Source organism: Falco naumanni, chromosome 3 (assembly GCF_017639655.2).
Source record: "Falco naumanni isolate bFalNau1 chromosome 3, bFalNau1.pat, whole genome shotgun sequence".
In the NCBI taxonomy this organism is placed as follows: domain Eukaryota; kingdom Metazoa; phylum Chordata; class Aves; order Falconiformes; family Falconidae; genus Falco; species Falco naumanni.
In genome coordinates this window covers 17,174,472-17,195,467 of record NC_054056.1, presented here as the reverse complement: position 1 = coordinate 17,195,467, position 20,996 = coordinate 17,174,472, and the positions used below count along the sequence as shown (strand labels likewise).

General features: G+C 53.9%; 1 protein-coding gene across 4 annotated transcripts in view; it reads left to right on the top strand.

The window, feature by feature from the left end:
* Positions 1-14,229: 14,229 nt before the first annotated feature.
* The window catches only part of AGRN (agrin), a 128,802-nt gene continuing 122,035 nt past the window's right edge, over positions 14,230-20,996 (top strand). For all 4 annotated transcript variants that reach the window (XM_040587627.1, XM_040587626.1, XM_040587625.1 and 1 more), the window contains exon 1: positions 14,230-14,782. In XM_040587627.1, coding sequence (XP_040443561.1) covers positions 14,594-14,782 — 189 coding nt within the window. In that variant the 5' untranslated portion in view covers positions 14,230-14,593. The remainder of the gene's footprint in view (positions 14,783-20,996) is intronic.

Below are 20,996 nucleotides of genomic sequence, written 5' to 3'. Positions count from 1 at the left end.
GCGCGCGCTGGCCACGGCCCCGGCCGCTCCGAGGGGCTGCAACGAGCCCCGGCAAGCGCCGGCCCGGGGGCAGCGCGGCACCGGCCCCGCGGCTCGGCTCGGCACGGCACGGCACCGCGGGCCGCTCGTGCCCCCTGCCGGCCCCGGCCCGCGGCTGGGCCCCGCCGTGCGAGCCCCGGGCGGCGGCACCGGGCGCCCCGGCTCGGCAGGAGGAGGCGCCGGGCTCAGCCCTGGCCGTGCTGCGGATGCCGGGCTGCGCTCGGGACCGGGCCCCCCGCTGCAAGGGGACACTGAGGGGCTGGAGCGTGTCCAGAGCCGGGCAGGGCGCTGGGGCACGGGGCTGACGGGGCGCAGCTGGGGAGGGTCAGTCTGGAGAGGAGGGGGCTCGGGGGGACCTTCTCGCTCTCCACAGCTGCCTGACAGGAGGGTGTAGCGAGGTGGGGTCGGTCCCTTCTCCCAGGTAACAAGCGACAGGAGAAGAGGAAACGGCCTCGAGTTGCACCAGGGCAGGTTTAGATTGGGGATTAGGAGAGAATTCACTGAAAGGGTGTCCAGCACGGAACAGGCTGCCCAGGGAAGCGGTGGCATCAGCGTCCCTGGGGTGTTTAAAAATGCAGAGATGCAGTGCTTGGGGGTGGTTTAGCGGTGGTCTGGGCAGTGCTGGCTTAACGGTTGGATTTGATGATCTCAAAGGTCTTTTCCAACCTGAATGATTCTGTGATCCGGGGTGCTCCGCCGGAGCCCGCAGGGAGCCGGCAAGCGCTGAAAAGGTGACGGTACAGAGCGGTGTCTCTGCCGGGGGAGCGGGGCAGCTCGCGCCCATCACCCGCGGGAAGCCCCAGGGCCCGAGCCGCCCCTTCCCCCCGGCCGCCCCTTCCCCGAGCCGGGCTCCCCGAGCCGCCCCTTCCCCCCCGGCCGCCCCTTCCCCGGCCGGCGCGGGCGCTGCAGACCTCGGGCCGAGCACCGCAGCGTGCCCAGCGCCCCCCACCCGCGCTGCCCCTCGGGCCCGCCGCGTCCGCCCCGTCGGGCGGCCGGTGCCGGGCAGGTGCCGCCGGGCCCGGGGCTGCCGCGGGGTGCGGGCCCGCTGCCGGTCTGCGCTGCAGCGCAGCTTTCATCCACGAGAGGCCACTTTCCTCTAGCGTTTGCTGCGGCGGGAGACAGCCGCCCCAGCCGGGGGAGGGCTGGAAGAGGGACTTGCGCTCGCTTGGGCACATGAGCAGAGGGCCGCCCGTCCCAGGCTTGGGGCTGGGTGCCTCTTCCAGTACGTGACTGGCTGCGCTTTTCTGCCTAAGCCCAGCGCCTTCCCAGCTTTTCTCCTCTGCAAGACAACAATCGGTAAGAAACCACGGTGGCGTTTCTGTTGGGACTGTACCTCCTGCCTGGCTTGCTTAGGTGACACCTGCCTTGCAGGGCACCTGAGAGCGCCAGGTGGGACCAGAGAAGCAGCAGAACAGACTGGTCTCGGGGTTGCATCCCATCTCCAATGTTGATGATGCCTCTACCCATGTCTTCTCCTGTCCAGGCAGCAGCAGGTCACACTTCCCACCATGCCTTGTAAGGATAAACCTACAGGAGGGCAACTTGGTCACCTCAGCGCTCCAAGCCCGTGAACAATGTGGCTCTGTGCTTGGGGGTGCTAAAGGGCAAAGAAGGGCTTTCAGCGGGGGACCAAAAGTTTGAGTGGGAACACATCAAAGCGTCAGGGCCACCCATGGCCATCGACTGCCTGGCAGCTGCAGGGTCAGCTCTTGGCAAGGAGACAGGCTGGTTAATTGGAAAGGCAAATGGCCCAGGGCCCTGTGAGCTTCATCTCACTCACAAAGGGATACTCTGCACTGTCTCTGTCTTCCAGCCATGCAGCTGGATGACAGCCCAGAAAGGCTCACCCTAGCACAGGGTGCTAGAGCTGGAAAAGCCACCTCCTGTCTGCAGGAAGGGAGCAGGACTGGGTGCTACGTGAGGGGCTGTGCCATTCTCTCCTGGCAGCCAGAGCCAGAGGAACAAGGCAGTGCAACGCCAGCGTTACTCTAATGTCTGGGTCTTGTCAGCCCAAAGCAAGACCACGGCAAGAATTGCCAAGTCGCCTCGTTGCACCTGGTCTCACCTGCCCCTGAGAAGACCTGCCTACAGTGCTGGAGGAAGATCTGAGCCACTTGTGCTTGCCATGGGCTTTGCTTTCAGGGAAGAGGCTGAGACTCTCTTAAATGCCTTTCACGGCTGCATGCTGCTCTGTGGTGACCTGTGGCAGGTTGTCTATTTGGGAGATCCTGCTCTGGAGCAGAAGGAGGTTGGGCTGGTGCTCATGTTGTGGTAGAGCACAATAGTCCTGTCCTCCTGACTCCTCCCTTCTCCTCTCCTGAGTTTCCCCCTGTGCCAGCATGTTAATTACTTAGGACCTGATTTCCTTGTTTCTGTCACAGGGGCTGCATAGCAATAGCCAGTCAATAACTCAATCAGTATGAGTAATATTTAAGTACTGCATCTTGGCGCTGTTATTGTTTCCCACTTGGTAAAGGTTTATGGCATTTCATTTCATAGAAGCTTTCCTGCTGCCAAAGCCTCAAGCCAGCCTTTTACTTTAGCTGTATCAATTCTCCTGGGTCAGCCCTGCTTATATTGTGTTTTTAATTGAACATTCTTTTCCTGTCTCACTTTTGCAAATTCAGCCTTGATTTTCTTCCAGTCTTGCAAGGAAGGAAAGGAATGAATATGGTATTGGCTGACCCAGGAATAGCACTTGTGAGAGGGACTCGCCATCAGCAGAACCAGCTCCCTGGCCAGGAGAGGAACGAAGTGGAAGGCCTTGCTGAAAACAAGTCGGAGAGATGTGAGGGAGACTTCACTTGGAGAGAGCTTTGTCTCCTCTGGCCCAGACAGAGGCAGACTCATGCCAAGGCCTCTGCCCTCAAGTCCCAGGGTGCTGGAGTTACATTTGCTTTTGTTACAGCGACCTGTCCTGTCTGGCCGCAGCAGGCAAGCAGCACACTTTCCTTCTGATCCCCAACCCAGGACCACCACTGGGATCAGTTTCATTTTGGAGCATCTCCTTTGGCTTTGGCAGTGTGTCGCCACACTAGTGGGAGGTGAGGGGAGAGGGATGCTGCTTCCAGACCCCGCAGTCTTCTTGTTCTTTCCTGCTGGTGCGGCTGGAGTGGACCAGACCGCCCAAGCTGGGAGAAAAGCACAGCTCAGGAGGAAAGTTTGGCTTGGCTTCAAACTGGTTCTGACTGGAATGGTGCTCTGGCTTGAGGTGAAGCAGGTCTTTTAAAAGCAGGAAACAGTGATGTGAGAGGATTTCTAAGGCCTGAGACTTGTGAGTCTGTTTCCGTGCAGGGGCTAGCACCAGCAAGCCTGATTTGGCCATGCTTGCTACAATAAGTGTAAGTAAATTAAGAATAGTGCCTTGCCAGGGAGAAGCGGATGGGTTATGCCAGCCTTTCTCAGACTGAGGTCAGCCCTGCTATTGCTTCCCTTGTAGCTATCAACATCCATGAGGGAGACATCTCCCACTTGCTGTAGAGATATCCGGGGCACTAATCGTTTCCAAAAGTGGATTTGACCAACTGAATTATAAAGCCAGAATCGAGTAGGTTGCTTGCAACAAATCCTGCTTGACTAGACCATAAGTAAGCCCTGGGCAAACCTCTGGTCCCAGGCCTGAGCTTTGATTTGAATTTCTAAACCAAGAGCAACAAGACTAATTAGCTTCCCTTACCTCCCCCCACCCCCTCACCCCCCTCAAAGCCTCTGGACATAAAACTTCTGGCCCTGGTCCATTTCCGCACTATTTGGGCATGTTTTGCTTTAGTTTTACCTTATTGACAATCCAGTAAATAAGACAGGGTCAGCCCCAATTCCGACAGCTCTGCAACACAGCTTCTTATTTCTAATGCTCTTTACAGCTCTGGCAGGGGACAAGAAGAGCCAGGAGCCCTCCTTTCACGGGGGCACAACTCGGGCAGCTTCAGTCAGCTTCTCCAGCCCCAACCACACCAGGTCTTGAAAATTTTATTCACTGAAAGGGTGGTCAAGCATTGGAACAGGCTGCCCAGGGAGGTGGTGCAATCGCCATCCCTGGAGGTTTTAAAAAATGTGTAGATGCAGTGCTCGGGGACATGGTTCAGTGGTGGGCTTGGCAGTGCTGGGTTAACGGTTGGACTTGATAACCTCAAAGGTCTTTTTCATCCTAAATGATTCTGTGGTTCTGTGTTTACCAGGGCCTCCTTCCTGCCCACATCTCCATCCTCACCATCTTCCAGCAGGGCCAAGCCATTGCTGGCAGAGGCTGCTGGCTTCCCTGTAGTGCCGGTGCAGTGTCCCCCTGCCTGCTGGGGACCCAGCCACTGCTTGGCCCCCAGGGGTGTCAATGCACGCACTCTCCGGATGGCCTCCAGTTTGGGCAGCCGATAGCATGGGTGCATTGATGCAGCCAGGACATGAGGAGCTGCTCGGTTTTAAGATCCTCACAGAGAGCTGTTCACCCTTGTAAGTGGCCTGGCTTCTCAGTGAGGATTATGTGTCTGAACAAGCCCTCAGCTCGGGAGCAGCTGTTTTCCAGCTATTGCCTAACAAAGAAAACTTATATGACTACAGGGAAAGAACAGGACTTGGTTTTTCTGTACCAGCCATCTGATCTGAGAGCAGTGCAGCTGGAGAACAACACTGCCTCAGCCCACTGAGGGGCTGAGTTGCTCCTTAGGTCGGTCACTCACACCCTGCCGCAAGCCTGGGCCAGGACCTGCAGCTCTGCACCACCCCACGCCGCAGGAGATGGCAGTGGCCACGGAGGAGGGACCCATGCGTGTGAAAGTGAAGTGCCTTCTGCTTTGGTATCCTGTGCATTTGTCTCCCTGCCTGCCTTACCTGACTGCAGACGTTGCCAGGTTTTTCCCCCGACCTGAACGTTGCACCAGTCTGCCAGGAGCTGCCTCTGCTGTTAAAGAGCTAAAAGCCCAGCCTGCCTGGGGCTGCAAGATTCGGTTTGTTATGGTGGGGTCATTTCTTTCCCCTTGCACAGGCTTCATCCTTTCCTCTTCCTTTCTGCTTTTTTAACGAAACCAATTTCCCAAATGAAGTGCAATGGAGAGCAGACAGTCTGCAAGTGCCTGAGTCAGATGAGCCTAATGGATGAGGCAGCAATTCACTGAAGCACTTTGTTTAATTGAAAGGCTCTGCCTATTGCTGCCAAAGGGAGTCAGAATGTGGTTCCCCTGACAGGCCCTAAGTAGATGACACAATATATGGAGGCTCAGTCCCCAGCCCTGCTGCGTTTGGCTCCTTGACTCGCCTCCTGCTCCCTGCAGCAAGCTAAGTCGCCTTGGCAGCGAGGTGGTACCTTGCTTGGGGTCTTTTACTGCAGTGGTCCCACGGCCATGCACCCACCAGACAGGCTGTTACTCTGCCAGGCAGGGGGAGCTGCCTGCTTCCCCCCGCCCCAGGTGCAGCAGCTCCTGCAGCTGGAAGAGGCTTGCACCCTGCCGTGAAAAGGCTCTCCCCGCTGTGTGCTCTCCTCGCCTCAGACCGGGTTAGCAAAGAAAGTTGGAGGGGAAGGCATCTTTCTGGTTGGTGCTGTGCCTCAGACTTCCTTTATCATTTTGGGCCAGTCACTTAGTGCTGCCAACGCTTCCTAGACCAATAAGAGTACATATGACTGTGCAGTAGCTGCTTCATGGAGCAGTTGTGAAGATAAAGGTGTTAAGGGGAGCTCAGCTCTCAGGTACCGCAGCGTTGTGGGAGCAGCCATTGCTTTGGTCAGGCTGAATGCAGGGGTCTGCTGAAGCCCAGCCGGTGAGGTGTGTGGGGCAGCTGGTCGCTGTGGGTGCTGGGGAGAGGCATGAGCTCTGCTGGGAGTGCTGTGTCCATCACTCCTGCTCCAACCTGGCACATCGCATGATGCTGACTCTCCCTTTTTGCTTGGGTGTGTGCAGCTAATTTTTTGGTTGTCACTTCTGAACACCAGGCCTTTTATTTGGATTCAGCTCTCAGCAGTGCATCCAGCAGACAGGTTTGGGGAAAGGAGACTTCTGTAGAGTCCATTAGGTGCCAGCTGGGGAGGGTTACTTGGAGGGCAGGCTACCTTCCTCCATCCCCTTTGACCGCGTTGCTGGGTGCAGTCAGACCTTCAGCTGGCAATGGCTTGGCAATGCACCCCAGACGCAGCTGGGCTTTGCTGGAGGACTCAAAGCCTGGGCTGCTACAGTAATGAGGAGGGACTCCTACCATGAGCCTGCTCATCCCCTGGCCAGGAGGCAGACAGCAGCCTCAGCTCCCGGGTCTCCTGCTCCCTCTTCCTGTGCAACCTGAATTAAGACAGGAGATGTTAAACTGGGCATGGGTTCCTACAGCACAGGGCCTGCCCCAGCACGCTCAGCCCATGACCTGCAGAAACAAATAAATATTTGATGGAGAAGGATGTCAAGTGATGTTCAGGATCTTGCCCGATACGAAAGCCTAGCGCACCACAGGCAGAAGCAGGACACCCTTGCTGCCAATTGCCTGCAGAGATACGAGAAGCTGCTTGGCAGCTCTGCCTTGGGTGCTCCACTGCCTGCCCTGCCTGCCCTGCCCACACCAGCCTGATGAGCCATCAAGGCTCACATAAAACTGTGGCATCTCCTTCACCCTTGCTCGATCAGGAAAAGGTAAGACAAAGAAGGGCAGTGACCTGCACTGCACCCAGGGCTGGGTGGCCTTGCTCTGCCTCAGCAGCATCCCTTCACTTAGCTGTGGCAGAGCAGGCAGCAAGAGGTTAACTCAGCCTGAGTCCCTGCTCCCTGTGTGCACAGAATAATGAATGCAGAGGAGAGCATTTGGGAGATTCAACTGAGGCAGGATCTCTCAGTGCTGGCTTCTCTCAGCTTGGCACCCAGAGGATGAAATATTTCCTGGTCATTCTATGTGTGCGTGCTAAGAAATTGATTTGCAGATAGAAGAAATCTTTTAGAAGCTGATAGTTTCAATGTCTTTTTCTCTTTTTTTTTCCCCTTTTTTTTTTTCTTTCTTTCTTCTTTTCTTTTCCCTGTGCTAATGGCAACAGCAGCAGCTGCATTAACTGGTTTGGATAAAATTCAACACAAAAGCCTCTATCTCCCTGAGAGTCTGGCCCAATAAATCCTGCCTTTAACTATGAAATGGGTTTAGGCGAGTGTGAAACCACAAGCTGGGAGGACTGAGTCCCTCCCTGCCAGCCTGTGGGCATTCCAGCCTGGCAGCATCACTGGGCACTACACAGACCTTTTGTGAGAGGAGCCCAGTGGAGGGGAGCCGGGCAGCAGCTCCGGCCGCCAGCAGCTTTGAAGGGGTTGCCAAGGGCCCTCTAACAGAGTGCTAAAACCTTGGCTCCTCGCTCCTTGAAAAAGGGGGGAAAGGGAAAAGCCTGATCCCCGCATGCCCTGAATCTTAATGCCTTCCCTTTCAGCTCGAGCCCGGCTTCCCAGCACCCTCAATGTTTCCCATTAGAGGAGGGCTCCTGAAAGCTGGGTGCCTTTGTGGCATCTGCCAGTTCCGCCACCAGCGCTGGGGATGCCGGCCCAAGCCTGCAGCAGGGCACACGGGGCGGCCGCTGCTGCCGCCCACCTCTCCTGCAGCCCTCGGCGCCCAGGATCGGTGGGAACCAGGGCTGCCCTGTCTGCGGGAGCTTCTGATTTTAAGGAGCTTGTTGCAGAAGGAAAATGGAATATTTCTCTCGGATGAGATTTTGCGGAAGAACAGGGCTGGGTTATTAGCAGTGTGTATCGTGTGTGTTTCTTGCAATAAAGGTTGAGCCAAATTTGACAGGGAGAGAGCTCTGATCTTGAAGAGAGTAACATCCTTCCAGCTGCCTTCACATGGAGTGGCCATCTGGGGGAAACCAGCTAGGAGATCTAAACCTAAATAGCTGCCCTGGCTCCTGGGGACACACTGTGGCAGCCCAGGGACCCCCACAGTGGGAGGTGGGCAAGATGAGAGCAGTGACTGGGTCCACCCAGTTTCAGCTGTGCAAAAACCCCAGTGTCCCTTACACAAGAATATGTGTCTCTGGTGTGAAAAAATGACCTGGTCTTTAAACCAGGAAAGGCTCTTTGTGTTTCACTCAGAATATTGTCCAGCCCCCTGTTGCTGTACCCGTAACTCCCATGTCAAAGCCTCCCCCACAGCTCCTGCCAGCACTGCCCCAGGCATCATACTGGTGCCGTGGGACAGCCAGTGTCCATGAGCCTGGCATGGGGCCAGGTGCTGTCTCTGCATCGCCACCTGAGCGTTGGAGAGCTGAAATTTTTGCTTTATGGTAATGAAAAAAATGCTTTGGTTGCACTTTCTCTCCAGCTAATCCAATTTGTCTCCTTACTGCTTTCAAATGCCTTTTAAAGATTCCTAGCAATGTATTATAGAAATCCATTTGCTGAGATGCAGCGAAGAGGGGCTTTTTTATTTTACAGTTATTAGCGAGTGACAAGGTAAGTAACTCGGGGAAGATTGATCACCTAACTAAGCATTTTTACTTTCTCAATTAATCCTAGCATGATTGTAATAAATCCAGGAGTGGGAGTAATTAGATGTGAACGGACCTCACTTCCTTTTGCTGCTGCATGTCAGAGGTAATGGATAGAGACATCTTTCTCTTGGAAGTGGCCTAGGGAGACGTCCAGTTAGATGGGATTTCTGGAAAGAAAGATAGATGTCAGGGGCCAGCGTTCACTTTTTCCTCAATGGAGAACAGATTTATGCTATCAATCCACATTAAGAAGACTTCATGGCTACATAGAAATCTAGCAAGAGTAATTCAATTAGCCCCATGCACTTTTTAAGATGGCATTTGATAATGGAGGATCACTTGCCCTGAAGTTCACACTGAATTTTCTTTTTGCATCTTTCCTTTTTCTTCTTTCTTTTTTTTTTTTTTTTTTTTAATTAAAAAAGTCATTGTGGTTCACTGGATGCTTTTGCCTCCAAGCTGAGAGGTTGCTAGGTTAAGTCCTAAAACATGCTGGAGGTTCACGGCCACCAAAACCACAGCAAAATGGCACCTGTATTTGTGTGCGTGCCCTGTGCTGATGCTTGGTCCCCCTTGCAATGCTAAACCAAGCCTATTTTTGTGAGCTTGAAGCCTGCCCCTTGTACGGAGCAAGGGCCCAGGCTTGCTGCTGACTCAGAGGGAGAAGTACCCATCTGCATGAGATCCCGGGGCTGGTTCCAGCATGAGGGAAGAGTACAGCCAGTGCCACAGCCAGCACACCTCCTCCCCAGTCCTGTGTGCAGACACAGCCCATGCCACTGAGCCAGCCCCGAGCTGGGTGGAGGGTCCTGGCCCCTCTCTCTGCCTCTGCCAAAGCCTTTTGGGTCTGGGGTCCTGGGAACTGACTGCTGCTCTGATCTGCTGTATGTGGGAACAAACCCGGCTCCCTGCATGGCTGCAGCCCTTCATCTCATTGCCATCGTAAACCAGGGTGCGGGTGTTGGATGTGTCCAGGCTGAATTCCTCGTAACCTGTTATTGTACCACAGTGCTCATAATACTCAGTGGTTTGGATTTTTATATTCTGTCACCTTCAGTTGTGTGAATATGTGCAAATCTCAGCATAGTTTCCTGGTTTTAAAGTTGAAGGTTTAGGATCATGCTGTTGAGAAAAGCTTGGATCCTGGTAGCTCCTCAGTCTTGGGGCAGAAGTGACAAACCCAGAAGACTAGCTCTGAATTTTTAACTCAACACTAAGGCTGCCACCCTGATCCTGGGGAAGAAGAGACTGACTTCTTGAATTCATCTCTTGAGTCTTACTTACAGCGTGTGACAGATCCCCATTTGTTCCTCGCTTTCCCCTTGTAACTAAAGGGAAAGGGCTGTGCAGGTTGCTGCCGGGCGCCTGTGCTGCAGCCAGTGCTGGCCACTGATCCGGGTGGCTCATGTTCCCTGTGCTGTCTAGGGACAGCAGCTCTCTGTGACTCCCCTTGTGATGCCATGGTGCCCATCGCAGCAAGGCGAACCTGCTGGGGGCTGCTGCAGGATGAAGCCCCTCTTGTGTGGGTCCTCTGACAGGGAGCTGCTCCCCAGCCCTCAGCCCCGCTCCCACCAAGATCTCATTAATAGATTTACTTATTTGAAAATCATTATACAGGCAGACAGCCTCATAGATGTAGGATCCCAGGGGCAACTTGTTAGCAGCTGCTCTGTAGCTACATCAAGAGATTTTCTGACAGTACACAAAAGCCATTTGACAATGTCAGAAACCACCAAGAGGGATTAACTTGAAAGAGAAAAAGCAGGGGGGAAACCCACATTAAAACATGTCTTGGAGCTTATCAGAGATGGAGAGGCTTGGAGAAGAAAAACCAGCCAGTGGGGGTGTAGAGGCAACCAGTGAAGAAACCAGGGGCCAGCTCAAGCAGGAATGGGGACACTCTTTCTCACCCCTGGGGAACAATTTCTGATTAGTGCTGGGGCTCTATTTTGCTTTGCCAGGGTATTCGCACAGGTCTTTTATTTTCTTTGAAGGCTTGGCCTAAAATCTTGTGCGTCTCCTGCTATGATGTGTGCGCCACACTGGTGCACATGAGGGGCCGCACTCTCGACTCCTGGCTGTTCTCACAGGAGAGCAGATGGAGGGGTTTACCCTGCGGTTACTGACACTGCAGCTGCTGCGACTTTTGGATACCTAACCTGATATACCTTAAAGGATCTGCTCTCAGCAAGCACTGAGCACCTGCCCACTGACACCAGCCCCCCCTCCCACCCCCCAAGGGAAGCAGACAGAGAATGAAGGTATGACACTTGTGATAGCCTTGGCTGAGAGCTGTGATAACAAAGATTCTGAAAGGGAAGCGCTCCGGGGTCAAACGACAGAGAGATGCTGGCATGAAACTGCTGAGTGCAGCAGGAGTGTCCGTACAGTCATTCTGAGGAGGCAATAACTCGCAATAAACGAGAGACCTTTACAGAGTTACTGAGCCCAGCCTAAAAGAAGCTCATTTGCCTGTGCCATGAGTTGTTAAAATTGGGAAAATCTTCAAAGGACATGAAAAAAAATTACAGTTCTGTGGAAAATGTGACAGCTGCTACCGCTGGAGGGAAAAGCCCTGATCAGGCAAAGCCTTACCCAGGCAGTTAACTTCAGATGTGTAAGAAATGCTGCGGACATCACTGAAGCTTGCTGGGGGCTGGGAGTTAAACAGGTGTCTAAAGGTCAGCGTTGCTCAGCCGTCCAGCGCTAGCAGTGGTCTCTCAACACCAGAGAGGTTTATGAAACCGCTGGAACTACCTGATTGGAACTATCACAGTGGTCTCTGCTCCTCTTCTCTCTTTACTCTCCTCCCGTCCTCCTCTTGCCTCTTCTGTCCTCTCCTCCTCTCTCCTTCCCCTTCCCCTTCCCTTTCCCCTTTTCCTTCTCCTTCCCCTTCCCTTTCCCTTTTTCCTTCTCCTTCCCTTTCCCCTTCTCCTTCCCCTTCCCCTTCTCCTTCTCCTTCTCCTTCTCCTTCTCCTTCTCCTTCTCCTTCTCCTTCTCCTTCTCCTCTCCCTCAAAATTTTAGGCCCCTCCTGCAAGCAAATCTTGGAAATGCCATCCAAGCACATGCAGAGGTGACAGAAAGCAAATGCTGCCTAAGTCCTTGCCAGTTTTCCAAGCTCTCTTGATTTTTCAGAGTTACTGACTGAGCTACTTCACTTGTAAGCTTAGTTCATGGAAGCCTTTGCGAGCCCCACGTTTACAATAGCTGTCTTGTAAAGAGCCCACACAAACCCCGGTGATTTATGTATTTTTGTCGGTTACAGAGTTTATTTATTTTGCGCACTGATTTACCAAAGAGTTTGTTTCAGTTTTCCCACAGTTTTCTTGGCCGGTTTCTCCTCTTGTCAGCGTGAGGCTTCAGCACAGCGGTGGTGGAGCAGAGCGATGCCGTGCGGGAATGTGCTGCTCCGTGCTGCTTCCCAGCACACATCATCCCGAAAAGGGTGCTCAGAGTGACTTGCTTGCCTTTCGGTGCTGTGCTTTGAAAAAGCCAGCTGCCTCCTCCCTGTGAACTTTACTAAACCTGCCCATGGAAAAGAGAGCTGAGACCCTGGGAGGCTTGTGTGGCACCTCCACCAGAAAGCCTACAAGACTGAGTAAGCCCACTCAAAGAACTGGCTGTATAGGGGCAAAAACATCAGAAAAGCCTGTGAAATCCATTTTTCTCTTCACAGCTTTGAAAGCAGATGGCGGGGTGGGGCTAGGAGGAGAGAACTAACAAACAGAAAATAGTACAAACACAGCGTAAATAATTCTTCTCCTCTCCTCTTTGCGAAGTGTGGGAGCAGAATGTTACAGCTGGTTTCTTCCACCTCAAACTGAGGTTGTTTCTGTGATTTACAGTTGAGCAGCACTCGAGGAATACAATAAAAATTAATAATTAAAATAGCAAAAATAATCTGCCAGGCACTGAAATATTTTTAGCTGATTGCTTGAGTTTATAATAGCAGCAATGTAATAATGGAGTCCTTTGTGCTAAACCTCCACTGCGTAACAGTGATGACTGCAGAGCCTGGACTCTGCCTTGCTCTTGGCTTGTGATGGAGTCTTCCCGCTGCAGCTGAGTGCTGCTCCCTTGCCCCCATCCAGTAACCACACATTTCGGTGAAGTTTTTCAGTTGACACAGGCAGAAAACCCGACATTGTGTGTCCTGCTTTGGGTCCCTTTGCCCTGCAGCACCTTCCCAGAGAGCACAGGGACCCATGTCTTCCCTGTGGTGTCTAGAGGAGGGTACAGAAGCTTGGCAGGTTTTGAAGACTTAAGCCCTGCCGGATGAAGCCAGGTTTTCTGCAGACCTCAGTATGCTCTGGGCCACTTTCTCCTGAAAATTGTGTCTCAAAGGTCCTCACTGGGGTGGTTAAATACCACATGCTTTTGAACAGGCAGCCTTCCTTTGGTGTTGGACTGGGAACTCAGTTTTAGGGGACAGAAATCAAAGCTTTGAGCAGAAGAGGACAGGGAAGACGGTGCGGGGTTTACAAGAACAGCCCCAGTGTTGAGACCAAAGTCACTGCGGAAATGCCAAGTGCATGGTTTAAAGCTGAACATGTACAGTATGCTTTACCTGCAAAACCCACAGCAGTTGTGATATCTCCAGACAGATTTATGCGATCTCTGGTATGCATCCTCTTCAGGGTAAAGGTAGGCTTGGACAGCATTTTGAACACTCAGTAAGATTAATTTATTCCTATTTTGTAGTTAATTTCTGTTTATGTTCCAAAGGAGAGAAAAAAGATTGGCACATACACAATTGCAGAGGCAAACAGCGCAAGCAGCACTGCTGAGAACTTTGAGGACGAACAGGATGGATGGTCATCTGCAAACCCTTACAATGCAGGATGCTGCCGTGTATTAAAACATTCTCATCGGAGAACGACACAGGGGCAGGACAATGTCCTCTACTGGCATCGTGGCACCGGTGTGGTTCCACTTCACCCTGTGATCTGTAACTCGCCCGCTTGGCCCTGGGTCACAAACATGACTTGTTTAGGGCCATCAAGTAAAACAGCCTTGTAAAATGCCTCTGGGGGATGGCTAATTTATGGAGAGGGGAAACAATATCCCTCCCCTGGTGCCACTTAACTTTTCATTTTATATTTGCAGTAATTGCACACGACATCTGGAAAAATTGACGTCCAGTCCCTGGAGAAAGCTGGGGCAAGAGGTCAGAGCGCTCCAGGGGAAGGCGCAGGCCATGCCCCGGGAGGGTGGCTTTGCCCTGGTTCGGGCAAGGCATGGGCAGCCCCCGTGCCATCTCCCCCTGGTAGCTGGGGGGACAGTGAGGGACCAGGCGCGGGTGCCTGGGGACAGAGGACTCGTGGGCTGCCCAGCCCTCAGTTTCCCCATCGGGAGAAGGGGGGCAGCGCTGGCAGCAGCCCCCCCGCGATGCCACGGCTGAGCTGGGGGCGGCAGGGGGGGGAAGCGCGGGGGTCCCGACCCCTCCTGCAGCCGCACGACCCGGCCGCCCTGCGCACCCCCGCGGGTGCGGGCTGCGGAGTGGGGGACCCTGGGCTCCGGGGGCTCCGGGCCGGGGGCGGGCAGGGCGCCAGGTGCCGCGGGGGCGGGGGCGGCTGGCGGGGCCGGCAGCCGCTCGGCAGCGGCCCTACACCTTTAAAAGTCTCCTCACGTTGGCGCGCTGATTATCCATTAACCTGATGCGAGCTCCCTTTCCTGGGGGTGGCGTCCTCGGCAGCTCTGCAATAAGAGCCGGCAGCAGGGCTGGCTGCCTCCCTCCCTCCTTCCTCTACCCCCTCCCTCCTCTCCCCCCCTGCCCCCGCTCCCTCCTTATCAGCAATTCAGATTGCATGCAAATCTACGGGCTTTCTTACAGGGGCTAAGGCGGAGGACCGAGCGCTTCTAGCCGGCCGCCGCTTCGGGGAGAGCTATCTCCTCCTCCTCCTCCTCCTCCTCCTCCTCCTCCTCTTGGGATTTTCTTCCTTCTCCCCTCCCCTGCTCTCCCCTCCCTCTTTCCCTCCCTCCCTCTCTTTCTTTCCTTCTTTTCACCTCCCCGAACAAAAGTAGTCCTTCTCTCCGCGCCAGCGCTGCCTGCGAGCGGGGGTCGCTTTGTCTGCCCGCGCCGTCGGGGTGCCCCGGGGCCGGGAGCGGCCGGGCGGGCCATGGGGGGGCGAGCGGCGGGCGGCCGGGCGCTGCTGGCGCTGCTGGTGCTGCTGGCGCTGGGCGGCGGCGGGGCGACGTGCCCCGAGCGGGAGCTGGAGCGGCGGGAGGAGGAGGCCAACGTGGTGCTGACGGGCACGGTGGAGGAGATCATGAACGTGGACCCCGTGCACCACACCTACTCCTGCAAGGTAAGGGGCGGGGGAGGGCCGGGGGGAAACTTTCGGCCCCGAGCGGGCGCCTCCCCGGCCGGGCGCATGTGGTTTTTATTGTATGTGCGCTGGAGCTTTGGTGTGTAATTATGTATTTTTAGACTGCGGAGTCTCTCCCCGCTGAAGCTCCCACAGCTGTGTCGAGGGGAATCTCTCAAGGTTGCTTTTTATGGGCATTTCCCTCCTTGCCGTGATGCGGGGCTGGCTCCCAACTTTCTCTCTGGCAGGGCTGAGGCTGACGGGGAAGGTGTTCAGGGCAGCTCCCCGTTTACTTTAGCAGCATCTTGAGTTCCTCTAGCTCTAGCTATTGTTTAACTACAAATCTAGCCTCTGGCTATGGGTTTTGGGGTTTTTTTTCTCTCTCTCTCTATCTTTTTTTTTTTTTTAACCCCCCTCCCCCCCCAAGCTGAGAGAATGTAAAGTACTGAGCAACCTGAAACACCATCCGTGTGACTGTCAGAAAACGTGCTGTATGGCTTAACCCTTCCCGGGGCAGGAATCTCGCTTAGGAGGACATGCTGCCACATTGTCTTTTCCTCTTCTTCCCGTCCCCTTTTCTACCCATCCTTAAAAAGTGCTGCGGTTCCTGCCTGTGGTTAGTGCTAAGCAGGGCCCGGGGTGATGCGCAGCAGCGCGTTGGTGGGAGAGGTCTGCCGGTGCAGAGGAAGGTTAACTTCATCCCACGACGCTGCCCTCTGTTTTGGAGCATCTCTCAGCCCAGTAAAGTAGTCGAACAGCTTCTGCCTGTCCAGCTGGTGCCCGCTGCTTCACGCTTGCTCCCACTGCTGTGCCCCTTTCGATACCACACAATCTGTACCCTTCTCTTGTAAATTAGATCACAGCCCCTCCAGGCTAGTGCAGAGACCGTATGTTTGCAAAGTGTCTGGCACATCCCGGGTGCTATGTAGAAAACTAATAAGCTGCTGCGAGCAGCCGGTGTCCTGCGGCAGCTTGGGGCACATATGGCTGTATGGATGTGGGCCACCTGATGCTGGGGCACAGGTGTCTGTGTAAGTAGGCAGGAGGTGGTCCAGTGAGGCTAGCGATGAGGCAGAAATGCTCATCTAGAAAAAAGGGTCTCTTTCCTCCCACTGCAGATGCCTGTTAAGGTGTCTGGCTAGCGTAAAATCCAGGCTTCATCTTGCTGCATTAGAGCAATACTCTGGGCCAGGAAATCAGTTCTTCCTGTGATGGTAAACCTGCTTGCTCAGCAGCTTTGCCTTTGAAAGTGTGCCATCAAGTCCAAGTAAGAGCAGCTAAGGAGCAACATGTGGGGAGGAATGTGGTCTGCTGGGGGTGGCTTTATTTGAAACACAGTCTGCATCGCTCGGCTTGCAAAGAGTCTCTCGCCTGCCTTTCCCTCAGCCATCCCAAGCAATGCTGTGGAGAACGCTTGTGCGACTTACTCTGGAGTTCAGTGTGGGATTTTGCATCTGCCAATTACATGTGTCATAACAGCACCTGAAGTCCAGAACATGGTGCCAAGATACCTTTCCAGTCCCAGAGTCCTGTAAGAGAAAGTGAAAGGAGAAAAATGCACTCTCCTACCTTGGATGGAAGTGCCCATCCTGTCTTGCTGTGGCAGTGCCGCTGGCTCTCCCAGTCGTGCTGTGACATTAAGCAATTTTCTTGGAATGGTGGTTCTTCAGTCCCTTTACCTACACATCAGTCTTTTCTGTGTAGTTTTAAAGGGTATGTTCATGGTGCATTTGCAGGAAAAAAAAAAAAAAAGCAGCTTTGAAATGGGACTTGGGGTGTCTTAAGGACCTGAAAGCAGATAAATATCTCCTAAGTGTGATTTAGGAGGGTGTAACGCTAGTGACTTGTAAATGCGTATTTTTGCAGCAGCTGTTGGCCTGTTTCACTCCAAGATCTCAAAGATTTGAAATTGCTGTGGATTCTGCTGATGCTGGGTTGCAGGGTTAGGCGGGCTTGCATATTGGTTTGGCTTGGGTTTGTTTTTTTTTTTTTACCAAGCACCTAGATTCTGAAAGGGCAGCTAGGGCATTAAAGGTGACTGCTGGCTCCTGCTGCTCTGTGGAGCTGGAACAAGCCCAGGTGCAGAAAGGATCTTGCTGATTACCTGGTGAGAACACTCAGTGTCCACTTCCTCACTGTCATACTCTAAACCATTCCTTAGGCCCTGGGGTAACCTCCAAATACCACAGTTATCTCTTGTCAGGTTCTTCTTTATCTGAAGAGGAAAGACAAGGGCCAAGTGTGCGGGAGGAGTGCCCTGGAGCCCACACCCAACACGGCGGGTGTTACTGGTGCTGGGTGGTCTGTGAGGGAGCAGGTATGTGAGTATCTGTGAGTGCTGCGTTAGTGCATTGTTCTTCCTAGTTAAACTCTCAACCCTCCCTGCTGAAGCCTCTGATAGATGAAGCACATTACAACTGAGAAGAAACATGAGGTTAATGTTGGATAAACACGCGTCAATAGCTACCAGCCATTCGTTTGCTGCTAGAGGAGGTGAATAGCAAAGAAGAACAGGCTGACAGAACTCCTGAAATTCACTCAGACTGGCCGATGTGCCGCTTCGCCGAGGGATTTGACGTGGGAGCTAGGCGCTGTGCTTGCTTCTAGCTGCAGCCCAGGGCTTGCTCTTCTTCCCAAGCTGGCGGTGCTGCTCTTCATCCTATTTACAGCCTGTGTGCTGGCATTGCCCCTTCCTACTTTTGAGTCCTCTGATGTACCTTATTCTGGTCTGACCCGACATTTATGAAGGGAGCTTCTATTTATAGGACAAATGCAGGTTCTATATGTGCTATAGGAAGTGTTGAAAAGGATGTGGATCCTGTTCCAGACAATAGGGCCCATATTTTGGGGGGTAACGGCGGCTGCTGTTTTCCTGCCAGGGTTGGAGGTGGGTTTGATGCTGTGCTAGCTCCTAGGGAAAGGGCATCTAGCTTCTGCCAGGGAAAGGCACAGAGAGTGGTGAGGGAGAGGGTCAGTGCGTGGTCAGGAGGGAAGCGGTTGGCAGAGCTGCCTGTGAAGCTACAAGCAGAGCCTGAGCTTTGCTACCCAGAACTGCTGAATTCTGGTGGTGACTCCTCTTACTTCTGCCCAGAGTGACAGCTGTCTTCTTGAGGAGACCGTGCTCGAACTTCTCATCTTTCTTTGCAAGACCAAGGCTGGTGTTTCTCGGAGCATCTTCCTGGCAGGAACTTGCTAGCACTGTAGAGGTGGTCCCGTTCCCTACTGTGGGATGGACCCCCATGGCGCAGTGGAAAATTCTTTTACTTTCTGGTTTTGTACTGCACTTAAAATATATCCTTGCAAGGATCTGCTTAAAGTTTTCACTGTTCTTACTCTGCCTCCCTGTAGCTGCCAGGAGTCTTGTAACAGTCTTAATCCAGTGTTTTATGCGCTCACTGGCAAGAGGGTGAGTGAATCTGCTGTAGAGAAGGGACCTCTTGGAACTAGATTCTGGCCCAATTTTTTCTCTCTCCCTTTTCTTCCCCAGTCCTTGATGTAGTCGGTGAGTCACCAGTGACAAAGTCCTAATTGTGTGTAATGATGAATGGGATGCCCTACAGGTAATTTCTTGGTCTTTGGTGTCTTCGTGTCCATTCATTATAGAGGATAAGGGTGGGGAGAGCGCTGGTGGACTCTGATGTTGCTTGTGAATGCTGTGGCCTGGCTCTGAGGTGTATGACTACAACAGCCATGCTAATTAACTCCAATTACCATCTGCTTCAGAACAGGGGGTAGGCTTTAGCCTTTCTTCCCCCTTAGACCTAGCTGTGAAAGTGCCTGACCGCTACCTCTCGGCCCAAGCCTCGGGCTGTGCGCTCTGCCTGCCTGGAGTATTTTTTTCCTTTTGTCTCCTTTGTGTTCCTGGTGTTTTTTGCCCTGGCTGCTTGTGCACCTCACCTTGCAGCGAGCAGCCTGCCCTGCGGGCTGCAGGCTGCTGCTGAGGGAAGGGGAGGTGGGGCTGGTGGGGCTGCAGGAAGGTGTCTTAACTTGACTGTGGGGAGAAGCGCAACCACAGGGAGCTGTGCTGCTGCGAAACGCTGGAGAAACAGCTGGTCCCAGGTGGGGAGGCGGGCAAGGAGGCTTGCACTAATGCTGTGCTCCTTAGCACCCTGCCGCCTCTGCTCACCTGAGGTGTCGTGTCTGCACGTGGCCCCAGACTGGCTTTCTGAGGGGGGCTGCCTCGCACGGCACCACCTGCGCCGGTGGAGCAGGTGTCCGAGTCCGTTCTGGGATTCCTGTAAGATCAGAGGGGAGGAGAGCTGCCTCTCACAGCTACCCTTCCTTGCCGTCTGAAGCCCCCTCTGTTTGCCGGTTGACTGCCAGCTCTCCCCAGAACAGAACTCCCGCTGACGGGGCTGTGTACACCTGAGCAGTCGGCTTTTCGAGCAGGCTTCTTTGCGCAAACGGCTTTGCAGGCGTTGCGTTCTCAGCCGCTCTTCCTACCCCCGCGCAGCAGCTTGGACTTGGGCTGTGTGGGGAGGGACGGGAGCCCGTGTATAAGTTATTGCTTGTCCTTTGGTTGCTGTGGCATTGCTTAGCACCGGCCCAAGGGGAGCTGACTCCCTTCGTGCTGGAAGACAAATGAGTGTGAGGGCACGCGGGTGCAATGTCTCTGGCTAACCTCTGCGTGGCTGGGAGCAGCTAAGGCATGTGCAGCTTCCAGAGAGGATCTGTCACAGTGGTGTTTAGTCCTGGGATGGTTTTTGATCTTGGGTACGCAGGAGAACAGGGCTCACCTCTTTAACATATGGGACCTGCTGGGCTGTGGGAGGAGCTGAGACCCGTCAGGTCCAGAGGCCTTCTGCAAGGCAGGCAAATATTACGCCTTAAGGAGAAGGTGTGAGAAGTAGGAGGATACGAGAACAAAATACGCTCCTAAACATTATTCTTAACCTTCAGTTGCACCTGTAGTGTACAAGCAACACTGAATTTGTTCCCTTTTTCAGCTCAACAGGTGAATCTCATGCTGAGCAGGGGGTGTCTCACCCCAGCCTGCTTGCTCCTGTGGCAGTGGGAATGGCTCGATGCCCTTGCCCCAGCACCTGTAGCTGCCTGCTCCTGGTCATGGCAGGGACGGTGTGTGGGAGTTCTGCTCAAAATCATTGTGGACCTTGAAGCCTCTTGATCGGGACTGAGATAGCGCTGAGCTCACACCACTGAAATTCTGGAGTTAGGGCTTCAAAAAATTGCAAGATTGGTTAGAAGTCATGACTTGCATTCCCCCTAGCTCCCAATGTTTTTACCCTCTTATTTTGCACTTTGTGGTGTCAGATCTTTCGTGTGTGTGTGTGTGTCTTCTGTAGTCACTAAGCAATGGGATGGAGGTATTTGGCAAAGAATAAGAGTCTCTCTGTCTGAACAGTCCTGAGGAAGCCCAGAGGGGAACGTGATGCACTTGAAGGGCAGAAGCCAGTGAGCTGTAGTTGCAGATAACTATAAAAATGGATCATTCTCAAGGGGGATAATACGTGCTCTGTGCTTTTCTCAACTGTAACAAGTCCCCCAACCCCTATGTCAAGCACAGAAGCTGTAGTGTGAACAACTGCCTGCGTCCCTGCCGCTCCTGGAGTCCCTCAAGGGCACGAGAGACCCGTCTGCCCACCTTCCTGCGAGCATCCTTTCTCGGCCCCTGGTGTTCCCTTCGGAGTCACAGAGAGGGGATCAAGAGCCCCCTTATCTCTGAGCCACCACCTTCCTGACTGCTCTGGTCTTGGCGCGGTGTGCTGGAGTGCTCCTTGGGTGGTGAAGACGGCTGGAGAATGCAGGTGACTGGGCACTTGGGATGCAGTAGGAGGGGAGATGCTGGCAGAGCGTGATAAAGTGTGCCCTGAGCATGCCGGGCCTGGGATGCCTGTGGTCACAGTAATACCCATGCACTACAGCAGCCACCCTTGCTAGAGAAACGCCCTTGCTCCGAGCCAAAACCTCAGGCAGCTCTCTGATGAGCTGTTCCTGTTACATGCAACTCGACAACTCATCTCTGTGTCCTGTTTCCCCCTGCAGTAGAATTGCAGGAGCTGGAGGATTTCTGACCCATTGGAAGGGTCATGATGAGCGTGGATGGGGACATGTCTCTGGTGTCCCGTGTGCACTAGAGCCTTTTAGGGCTGCTTCTTCTCTGCTGTGTGGGGGTTTGTTTGGGGTAGCTTGCTGGAGAGGGGCTGGCTTGCAGCTGTGTGTAGATCTTGCTGGTTTTAGGCAGGGGGATGAGCCA